The following is a 12191-nucleotide window of genomic DNA, read 5'->3' as shown; positions in this document are numbered from 1 at the left end:
CTGCCTGGTCAGAGATGATCTTGAGTAATTGATCTCCTTCCTATATGTCTAACTAGTGGCTTAGGTGTGGTTAACTAGTGGCTTAGCACTTAGCTAAGGGTGTAGCAAACTAGTGAATTAGCTCTGCACTCTGATCTTCTGGCAAGCCTTATTTGTGAGATTATAAACAACATTACTGCAGTCATCAAGGAGAGATAGATTGATGTTGCCCATATGCATATGTTGGCTACTGAGCTTTGTCAACTGACACATAGTTACAGTCAATGACCTGCTTCTCAAACCTGAGGTGTCATAACTGCATCAGGCAGAATAGAACATATCTGCACAGGAATTATCCTAACTGCAAATTCAATATTCATTGGCTTAAGATAACCTTCCCAAACTACATCCACACAATCTGGTCTGTGTTTCTTCTCATGACATGAATTTAAGCATGCTGGGAAATTAAAAAAAATCATTTCCATTTACCACAATCAGGTCCGTCTTCATAATGGTGTCTCTACCAGCTGGTTGCCTACTCTGAATCCTTCCTGCAGTGTAAACTATTCCTCCTATTTTGCTCTTGAGGCAGAGGCAATGATCCCCATGGGAATTCTTTTCCTGTGATAACATTGGATAGTCGACTATGTAACTCAAATGGACAATTTTATATCTCTGAGGTGGTCCATTCATTTAAGAATTTTGAAGTTGTAAAATAAAAGACAGCAAGGTCATTGCCGTGGACAGCAACAGACTGGAATCAAGGCCACCTGAATCAACATAAGAGAGCTTGCCTCAGAAAAAAATTCGTAATAAAATGGAAATGCAGCATTGTTGAAATGCTGGAACTTTGTCAAGCAACAACGGTCACCATGGTGTCCATGCCATTATCTTACAACATAGCTCCATGTGCTATGGATATGTGGATAAGTAAGTATTTGAAATTTCATGCTTCTTCATGTCTCCATCATTTTCCCATGATCTTTACTCTTTTCCCATCTTTGGGATACAATGGAGGACTTTTTAAGGGCAGAGTCCAAACTGAAATGAATCCAGGGGTGGGTCTACCCATGCCACCCTGAGGGAGGGGTTTGGAAATGTGCTACAAAACACAGTCTATACTCTCACCAGGCTCTTTCCACCTCCACCTCCCTGTTATGGGGGAAGCTTCACCCAACCTGCCTTCTCTGTCTCCTCAAGGAACAGATGCCTGAGGTCCATAGGATGGCAGCTAAGGGAATACTTCCCCATCCATCTCTCCTGCTGAGTCCCCTCCTCCCCACATTGTTCCTTGTCAGCAGGTAGAAGCCTGCTGGAAATATATGTATCTCCTATTCAATGTGTATTCTGATTAAAATTTCTGAGCGGTATGAAACGAAATGGATTGGCATTTCTACAGCATAGCTCTCATGGGGCTATAATGCAAATGGTGGTATCTGTTGAGGCATTGTTTTCTTTCTTCTTTTTCACAGGCATGCCTTGCAAACACAGAATAGCTGCCTGACACTGAGTTACACGTTTTGTGCAGGATCCTCTGGCAGGTAGAGCTGGGGAAGGGCCGGTCCAGCCAGTTTCCTCCAGGGGCTGAGCAGGAGGGTGAGTGCTTCAACAACTCAGATCCTCCCCCACTACTAATTACCTGGAAGAAAATACACACTGAGTTGGGTGACTTGTGGAAGCAGGATCTTCCTTGTGGAAGCTCGATTTACTCCAACAGGCAGGAACTTTTATAGGGCTGAGTTTGGGGTTGGGAAACTTAGGATGGGGTAAGGTGATATGAGGAGTAAGGGCCAATAATATTCCACCAAGCTGGCAGGTAGCTAGACAGGGGGCAGTCTTACATCAGGCTTTGCTGAGTCACCCCCAAGCAGAGGTTACAGGACAGACACAGGTTGACAACATCTAGCCAGGCTCAGAAGGTTACACTGGTCCTTGCATCCCAGCCTTATTAGGGAGAAATTAAGAATCATCAATATACTTTAAGCTGTGCCTATTTACACTGTTGCTCCTTTTTTTTTTTAAACTTCCAGGAGATAAATTTCCTCAGAGATACATTTGTATAAACTTACACTTGAAAATAACCTTCTAGGTCTTCTAGAACTTTGACAATGTTCTTCAATAATATGGTACTCCCAACTGTAGTCTAAAATACAATACCAGATAATATATGATATATTAATACAATTGTACAAAATTTAAGTTAATATCTTTATTGAACATTAGAAGTATGCCTTATTCACCTAATTTTCCTTTTTTTCACTCAAAATTACAGAAGAGTATCAATAACCAAGAAACAGTTGTCCTCTTATTTTAAATCATGTAGGAAAATTCATCTTACCTATAGCAGTGAGGTTCCTGTAGGTCTCCAGCATCATATCTTTGTAGAGACTTTTCTGGGAAGGATTCAGCAAAGCCCACTCTTCCTGAATGAAGTTGATATGCACATCATCATAGGTCACTGCATCCTAAAATAAATACATGTATAAAATACTAAGTGTGATACTCACATTGTAAATGTATGCTTTTTTGACAATGCAGCCATACAATTCTGGTGCTTATTTCATGGCATAGACATTATTATGTATTCACCCAGTCAGTTTAGAAGGAAACTGAATAGGAGTTTCACATCAATTCTTGGCCCTTTAAGTAGCATATAACCTTGAGAAAGAAATCCCAATGAACAGACACAAAGAGAGAGACAAGCAAGCAGATCAACACTACTGAGAACACATCAGAGAAATTGTATGATAGTGCCAGCCTGTAACAGAAATACCCCAGAACCTGGTACCAACTTCTGTCTATGTTAGGTTTTCACTGCCGTGAAGAGCCACCATGAACCATGACAACTCTTACAAAGAAAACATTTAATTGAGATTTGTCTCTTAACATTTCTGAGGTTAAGTTAATCATCATCATGGCAGGGGGCATGACAACATGCAGGCAGATGAGCTGCTGAAGTTTAGAGTTCTTACATCTTGACTCAGGGGCAACAGGAACTTGACTGACACAATGGGCAGCACCTGAGTATAAGAGACCTCAATGTCTGATGCCACATTGACATACTTCCTCTAACAAGGAAAAACCCAGTCCAACGAAGCCACACATCCTACTATTGTCAATAGTGGGAGCTCACAGGCTATGCACTGAGAGCTGGGAAACATTCATAGCAACAAACTAGACCCTGTGAATACAGGTGACAGTTACATGACTTGATCTGTTGGGGACCCCTGGCAATGAAACCAGGACTCATACCAGGTCTATGAACTGACTTTTTAGAGCCCACTCCCTATGGTGGGATACCATGCTCAGTCTTGATACAGGATGGAGTGGCTTGATCCTTCAACTTGGTATGCCAGACTTTGTTGACCCCGAAATAAGGCCTTACACCCTCTGAGGACTGAATGGGGTTGCAAAGGGGAATAGATAGGCAGCAGGAGATGCGGAGGGAGGGGAACTAAGGTAGGTATATAAAACGAAAACTAAATTTGTAAAATAAATTTAAAATGAAACAGTGTATGAATTCTATTATGCACCCAAAGAGACTGCTTTTGTTCTCATTGCTGTATAAGGAACAAGAATTTTCAAAACAAGTTTGCACAGATTTTTGTGTATACAATTTGTGTGTGAGAGAGGTTTTCCATGTGTGTACATGTGACAAACCAGAGAAGAGACTGTCAGAGATCCCAGATCGGGAAAAGCAAGTAGTTATGATCATCTACATTTGGGTGTTGGGACCTGAACTCAGGTCATCTCAAGGAAAATTAGGTGCTGATCTACCAGCTAGGCCCAATATTCCTTTTCAGATTAAAAACAAGAATAAAAGAGCCTACATAAATAAAGAAATAAATAATCACTGGGAACTTGATGCATCAATATTAAGATACAGAGTAAATTGGTAAATTTGCAACATGAATTGAATACAATCCAAAGAAAATTCCCCACACCTTATAACAGGATATCTGATTCCAAAGCTATATGCAAATTGGATATGGAGAGAATTTTCAAGAGGATTACCAAAAAAAAATTGTACACACGTTCACACAGTGTGACTTCTATACTTACAACAAATCTACCACAATCGAGAAGGTGTACAATATTTGGGAAAGAATAAAGAGGAAGGATAGAAAAAGCCAAGAAAAAAAAGCAAGAAAATATAATCAACTTTTCATCTAAAGACCAAAGGAAAGTCAGCCAGGTAAACTGTGATCTTGACCAATATTACCCATGATTCCATTTATTTTTAGAAATTAAATAAACAACCCACACAAAATTAACTCAAAGGGACCCTTAAACCGTTCTGGATCTGACCCTTCAGCTATTGATATTTCCTCCAGAGACTCCCCATTGTCTAGAGCTCTCTCAATTGGGGACAATGTTTCTGCAAGTCCTCATGTCCCCTTTTGGTATGAGGCAAACCCAGCCCATTGATGTCCACACAGAAAATAACATAGAAGAATAATTTAACATCTGCTTCCTGCCACATGTGACACAACATGTGGAATCTGCTCTATCCACGCAGCCAACACCATGCACAAGTGTCTAGCTTCTGCAGATCAGAAATTCATTTATTCCCTGGAACTTAACTTTCCTGAATCATGCCATTGTATCTGGAGGCAGCAGAAAGTTAAAAGCATTCTGATCATGTATTGCTGAAGGACGATCCCTATTGTCAATGTCTAGTGCTTTGGGGTCCCTGGGTAAGGTCTCACCAAAATCAGGACACAGGGAATGCAGAAGACAAGCAACTGCATTCAAACTTGACTTTTGTAGAACTTTTATACATAAGCTTATGCAAGCTGTCTCACAATCTTCAAACCCACAATATCACACAAGGCATCAGGAGATGTCTTGCCCCATGAAACAATGTCTCTACTATATTTAAAATACTATGTAGTAACAAGCACTTCCCTATATCTATAGAACAGTGGAGCACAGTTCATTGACCCTGAGAGACACTTCATTATCTTGAGTAGCAAATTCTGGCAGATCATTTGAAACATGTCAGCAGAAGTACGCTTCCAGCTATTCTTGGTCGGCCAAATCTCATGCTTCAAACTATGCGTCATTCGACTCAGGAGGAGCCTGCACCTCACTAAGCCAGCTCTGTATCTCAATACCCCATCACCTCCTTCTACCACTTTCTAAACTGTGTGTATCACATGTAAGACAAACCTGAAAATGGATTTCAATTTTCATAAATTCCAGAAGTCAAACTTACAGTTTTCCTGTGATGCACACTTGATACTGATATTACAAGTATCACAGCTTCCCATAGCCAGGGCTGCAATACATCCCTCTCTCTTCCCAAGGAACCTTCACTCTAGGAGACTCAGAGGACAAGGGCTACTGTTCAGGAGAGCACATGACTCATGGTCCCTCCCAGTCCCAGCAGCAATGAAAACTAGGCAGACCTGCTGCTCCTGCTCAGAAGGCCCACACTCACTGTGACTGTGGTCTTCATCATAGCTCCTACAAGACAGCCAGCAAAGAATCCTTTAGAGAACATGCTAGCTACCTCCAACTGGTCCTCCTGAGTGCTAAGCCTTCCCAGAATACATCATTAGCTAGGGTCACACAGCTGAACCACAGAACCTCAGCAGCTCCCCTCTTGGGTATGTAGAGACCAAATATCTCAGACAGCATAGGCATTGTTAGTGCTTTCCTTCCATCCCAGCAGACAGGGCCCTCGTCTGGAAAGTTTGTGTTTTAGTAGACATTCTCCCACTCTCCAAGATCACTTCCTGTTCTTTTCCAAGGCATAAGGTCTTTTATGTACTCACACCATTACATACTCGGTATCCAGGGTAGCCAATGGTTTCCTTAATTCTGGAAAGTCATACAGCATACAGAGGTCACATTCAAACTTCCATAGGTCACACTCTATTGTTACTGTGTTACTGATGTTAAAGAAAAACAGGCCATAAACTAGAAAACAATGAGGGGTCATGGTAGGCCTTCCAGCCAGGAAAAATACAATAGATACTATTAATATGAGGCTGTTGTAATAAGAGAATTCCTTTGAAAAGTTGAAACAGGCTTTATAGGCATCTACCCCAGAGACTAGGGATCTGGATGAGAGAACCCTAAGGGTCACCCACGTATTTTCTTGGCCTGTACATCTTAAACTAATAAAATAACAGTCCTGCTAGGCAGGGTCACACCATTTTATGCAGATCTTCTATTTTGGTTGAACTGGTATAACTATAGCAATTTGGTTTCATGATAACATCAGTACTTTATCCAGATTATTGATTGCCGTTGTCTGTGGAACACACGAAATGGCCAGTTGGGCATTTTATTAATAATCTAAAATTGATTACAAGACCCCATACTGCTAATTTCCACTGCTGGTAAGCAGGGATTGGCTCATGTTCCTTCCTTCTCCCTGCACTGTGCCTACACCAGCTTCAAAGGTGGTAAATGAACTCAATTCCTCCATGTATCTCTCTTCATTTGCAGGCCCAATACAAGCCAGAGGAATTGTTAAACACCCATTAACTAATCTATATCACCTTCTCAATGACCACTCAATGCCCTGCCTTGGAGGAATTGCAGCAGTATTTTCCCAGCGCTGGGTAGCAGAGGCAGGGTTAGCTGTTTCCAGAGAAATTATCAGCCACATAGCCTGGGGGCACCCCTGAGCTCAATATAACCTTCCCAAAATATGAACCCACAAATCTGGTCCATCTCCATTTACATGACATTAAATAATACATCCTGGAAATTTGAAGACAATCACTGAATCTGCCTAAATTTTATCAATTTTATTTAATGAACTGTGTCATTTTCTGCTATGTATTACTTTTTAGAAAGTGTACTTTCTAAAGTCATCCAAGATGAAAATGGTCAATGGTGCATGTTGGGAGGACCACAGAAGGGAGACTGTGACTGGGTCAGGACAGTGTCCATTACCCGCCTCCCCAAACTCCAGCACTTCAGTGTTATGGCACCAGCAACTGTTGGCTAAGGTATTTGCCACCCCATCTTTCCTATTCTTTTTTTATTTTATAAAATTTATTTAAATTAGAAACAATCTTACTTTGCAGATCAATCCCAGTTCCTTCTCCCTCCCACCCTCCTATGCCCCCTACAGAACACCCTATCCCTTCTCCCATCTACTCCTCAGGGATGGTAAGACCTTCCATGAGGGGTTATCAAAATCTTTTACATCATTTGGAGTAGGGCCTAGGCCCTCCCCTGTGTATCTAGGTTGAGTTATCCCTCATGTGAAATGGGATCCCAAAATCCTTTTGTGCACTGGGAATAAATACTGGTTCCTCTGCCAGAGGTCCCATATACTGCCCAGTGCTCCTAGCTGACACCCAAGTTCATGGGGTCCTATGCTGGTTTCTCAGCTGTCAGATTTGGGTTCATGATCTGCCACTTGTTCAGGTCAGCTGTTTCTGTGGGTTTCTCCAGCCTGGTCTTGACCCCTTTGCTCATCACTCCTCCCTCTCTGCAACTGAATTCCAGGAGTTTGGCTCAGTGTTTAGCTGTGGGTGTCTGCTTCTGTTTCCATCAGTCACTGGATGAAGGCTCTAGGATGGTGTATAAGGCGAAGGAAGGCTATTGAAGGTAGCCACTCCACTACTGCTTAGAATCTTAGTTCGGGTCATCCGTGTAGAACTCTGGACATTTTCTTAGTGCTAGATTTCTTTATACCTAAACGACTCCCTCTATTATGGTATCTTTTCCCTTGCTCCCCTCTATCCTTCCCATGACTCAACTTTCCTGATCCCTCATGTCCTCCTCACCCCTCCTCTGCTCCAATTCTCTTTCTCCTACACTCCCCCTCCCCCACATACTCCCAATTTGCTCAGGAGATCTTGTCCCTTTCCCCTTCTCCAGGAGACAACGGCAGGGTTTTTAAGGGCAGAGTCTGAATTGAGATATATCCACTGGATGCCCTCCATGACACCCTGAAGATTGGGTTTGGAATGCTTCTACCAAATACCACCTGGACTCACACCAGTCTCTCTCCACCTGCACCTCCCTGTTAAGGTGGAAGTTTCACCCAACCTGACTTCTCCACCTCAAGGAATACACGTGTGAGGTACAGGATGTCAGCTACGGGAATACATTTCCACCCTTACCTCCTGCTCAATGTGAGCCCACTGAGTCTTAACTCCCACCCTCCCCACATGGTCCCTTGTCAACAGAAAGAAGCCAGACATTAACCTTCGCCCCAAACCTAAGGAGTCTGGATTGTTTAGGTGGAAGCCCTACTAGCTTCTATATCTATGCCTAGAGGTTGGAATGTTTGGTAGGCCTGTTCCAAACCCCACCCTCAAGGCGCCAAGGATGGGCCCTTATCTGGAGTCACCTCAATCCAGATTAAGCCCTTAAAAGTCCACTATGGCTGGCTCCACCACAGAGGTGGTGGGGGTGGGGGTGGTAAAAATCCCTCACCTCTGGATTCACCTTGTGGTTTCTGTCTTTCTGTTCCCCTGGGGCCACACAGGAATTCTTTGCTCAGATTAAACCATGTGCTTTGTCTCTTCTGCTCACCTGGTCCTGTCACTCAGGCCTCACTAGCCAATCAGAGCCTGTAGTAGACAAGCCAGTCCGATGGGAGGGACCTTCAGAGTAAGTGTGCTGTGCCTTTGGTTCTGTGTACCTGACCCAAAGGTGGAAAGTGTGGGGCAGGCTCTTTCTCATTTGTACTCTCTCTTGGTATGCAGATCACATAAGACAGCAGAGAATGCATCTTCTGGAGCAGGAATACAGCATTTTTATTATCATTGGTGTAAGTTGTTCCCCATTAAGACAGCCACTTATCATTTATCTTGGGTCTAGTGAACAAATTAACAACCCGCCTTAACACCATTTTTTTATTGAGACTAAACATAAGTATGACTTCTAACAGTTTGTTTACGTGAACTGGGTTTTCTCTTCCCTGAGTTCTTCCCTATTACCTGATATCAAGATGATACAAAGAAGAACGAAAACATATACAAGGTTAGAGTTATAGATGAGCAAAATTATGACAAAAGCTTTGCCAGGACCTAGGTCAGGTTTTTGAGAACTTTCTGTAATTTCTTTTACAGAAACACTCAAAGGTCTAACTTCCTTGGGAACACGCATAAATAGTCACAGACCCACACACTAACATCACATAATTTAAATAAAATAAAATCTTTAACCAAATAGATTTTCCAATGTGAATATTTTCTCTTGTAATGAGTCAGTCCTGTAATCCAGGTGTTGATTCATTTAAAGTCATAAGTATCCCTTAATCATGAATTGGTTCATTTAACAGAAAGGAAGCACAAATAATTGAATTCATAGAAATTGATCAATCTGAATGAGGTTTTTTTATGTAATTAAAGAGTGTGAAATCAAAATGGTTAAGTTATCAATGAATTCATAGGACATTTGTCCATATAAGTTTGCAAATGCAAACAAACTAGAGATATCATAATGCTGAAGGTCAAAACAAATCACTTATAAGATTCCCTTCAGTATGAATATTCTTAGGCATTCAAAGATTACTGTGATATGTAAAGTGCACAATTTATACCACACTGCTTACATTTATAGGGTTTCTCTGCAGTATGATATTTTTCCAGATTTTAAAGACTGATTATACCTACAAAGGCTTTACCACATTGATTACATTCACAGGGTCTCTCTCAGGTATGTGTTTTTTTATGTCTTATGAGAGAGGAGTGTTGTGAAAAAGCTTTACCACACTGACTACATTCATAGGGTTTCTCTCCAGTATGCATTCTTTTATGTCTTTGAAGGTGACTGTTATGTGCAAAAGCTTTACCACATTGACTACATTCATAGGGTTTCTCTCCAGTATGTGTTCTTTGATGTACTTGGAAATGACTATGATGTGAAAAGGTTTTACCACATTGATTACAGTTGTAGGCTCTCTCTCTTGTATGTGCTCTTTTATGTCTTTTAAGGTAACCGTTATGTGCAAAGGCTTTACCACATTGATTACATTCATAGGGTTTCTCTCCAGTATGTGTTCTTTGATATACTTGGAAATGACGATGATGTGAAAAGGTTTTACCACATTGATTACAGTTGTAGGCTCTCTCTCCTGTATGTGTTCTTTTATGTCTTTTAAGCTGACCATGACTTCCAAAAGCTTTATCATATTGACTGCATTCATGGGTTTTCCCTCCATTATGTGTTCTTTTATGGAGTCGGAGACATGCAAAGACTTCACCATATTGAAAACTTTCATATGGTTTCTCTCCAATATGAACTTTCTTATGCCTTTGAAGATGCCTGTAATACACCAAGGTTTTAACACACTGAGTATATTCATAAGGTTTCTCTCCTGTATGCCTTCTTTCATTCCTGAAAAGATAACTGGCACATGTAAAACATTTACCACATGCATTATACTGAAGGATGCTAGTACCTGTATAAATGAAATTTATAATTTGTCCTAATTGTAAAGAGGAATGAGATCTTAAGTTTTACATTCATGATGCTTCTCTTCATGAGTGGTTGTTTTGTTGTCTTGAACATACCTGTGATAGTAAGAGCCTTTAACTAATGGCCTATATTTATTGTATCTTTTTTATGTGAGAATTTTCACATATTTGAAAAGAATTAGAGGAACTCAGAAAATTACCATACTTATTGCATTCATAAGTTTTCTAATAGTGTAAGTAATAATATATTGGAAGAATATACCAGAAAAAAATGGAAGTATTCATACAATCCAATACACATAGGGGTTTTCTGCAGTGTGAGTTTGTTGATGCCTTTCCAACAAAGTTGGAAAACTAATTAATTTTAAACTTGTATCACATTCAAGGAAGATACTCAAAGTGGGTGACTACTAAATATCTATCATATCTGCTAATTGTTCTGACAGAGAGAGAGAAAGAGAGAGAGAAACAGACAGACAGACAGACATTGCTTTTTACCATATTTTAGGCTCACATGGTTTTTATTTATAGTGACACATGATATTCTTTTCTTTGGTTTTTAAGACAGGGTTTCTCTGTGTAGATGTAGAGCCTGACCTGGAATTCACTGTGTAGACCAGGCTGGCACCCAACTCATAGACACCCAAATGCCTCTGCCTTCCAAGTGCTGGGATTAAAGGTATTCACTATCTCTGCCCCATGGGACATGATGTTCTTATTAAAAATTTCCACATTGCATTCACAGTTTGACTTTCTTTTCCTCACTGACATGTGGTATAGGGATTAAGGTTTCTTCACAACAACCTTCTTGATTCTTATAAACTGACCCTTAGCAAAGTCACAAATGTATGAGTAATACCAACTGTATTATAGAATCTTTTTCTTAGAAGTCTTGGACATACATGTATCATCCATTCCACGTACACACCATTGAAAATACCTGAGCAGTATTAAACTAAATGGATTAGCATTTGTACAGCAGAGTGCTCATGGGGCTATATTCAAATGGTCGTATCTCTTAAGGCATTGTTTCTTTGTATTCTTTTTTTTTCAAGACAGGGTTTCTTTGTATTGTTTTGGAGGCTGTCCTGGAACTCGCTCTGTAGACCAGGCTGGCCTCGACCTCACAGAGATCTGCCTGCCTTTGTCTCCCGAGTGCTGGGATTAAAGGTGTGTGCCACCAACGCCCGGCTCTTTGTATTCTTTTTAACAGGAATGCCTTGCAACTACCGAAGGTTGCCTGACATTGGGGTACACATTTTTTTGTGAAAAATTAAAAATCATCAGTATACTTTAAACTGTACTTATTTACACTATGTCTTTCCAGGACACATTGAAATTTCTTCAGGAGCAAATTTGTATAAACTTGCACATGAAAATTACCTTCTACATCTTCTAGAACTTTGACAATGTTCTTCAATATAATGGTCTTCCAAACTGTAGCCTAAAATACAAAATCAGAAACTATATGGTATATTAATGAAAATTGTATGAAATATAAGTTAACATCTTCAGTGAACACTGTAATGGTGCTTTATTCACCTAATTTTCTCTTTTCTAAATGGAAATTACAGAAGAGTATCAACAACCAAGAAAAAGTCATTCCTTTATTTTAAATCAAGAAGGAAAATTCATCTTACCTGTGGCAGTGAGGTTGCTGTAGGTGTCATGCATCACATCTTTGTAGAGTCTTTTCTGGGAAGGATTCAGCAAAGCCCACTCTTCCTGAGTGAAGTTGATGTGCACATCATCATAGGTCACTGCACCCTAAAATAACCCACACACGTATAAAACAGAAAACGAGAAACTCACACT

At 40.6% G+C, this 12191-nt stretch overlaps 1 protein-coding gene across 1 annotated transcript in view; it reads right to left on the bottom strand.

The window, feature by feature from the left end:
• Positions 1-12191, bottom strand: part of LOC101836531 (zinc finger protein 41-like) — a 46270-nt gene that overhangs the window by 22536 nt on the left and 11543 nt on the right. The window contains exons 2-4 of the mRNA XM_040730359.1: positions 12017-12143; positions 11760-11820; positions 2318-2444 (exon numbers count right to left, since the gene is read on the bottom strand). Of these exons, the coding sequence (XP_040586293.1) occupies positions 2435-2444; positions 11760-11820; positions 12017-12143 (198 nt within the window). The 3' untranslated portion in view covers positions 2318-2434. The remainder of the gene's footprint in view (positions 1-2317; positions 2445-11759; positions 11821-12016; positions 12144-12191) is intronic.

This window comes from Mesocricetus auratus, unplaced genomic scaffold (assembly GCF_017639785.1).
Source record: "Mesocricetus auratus isolate SY011 unplaced genomic scaffold, BCM_Maur_2.0 Super-Scaffold_100023, whole genome shotgun sequence".
In the NCBI taxonomy this organism is placed as follows: domain Eukaryota; kingdom Metazoa; phylum Chordata; class Mammalia; order Rodentia; family Cricetidae; genus Mesocricetus; species Mesocricetus auratus.
Note: the sequence above shows the minus strand (reverse complement) of the source record. Positions and strands in the feature narration are given on the sequence as shown.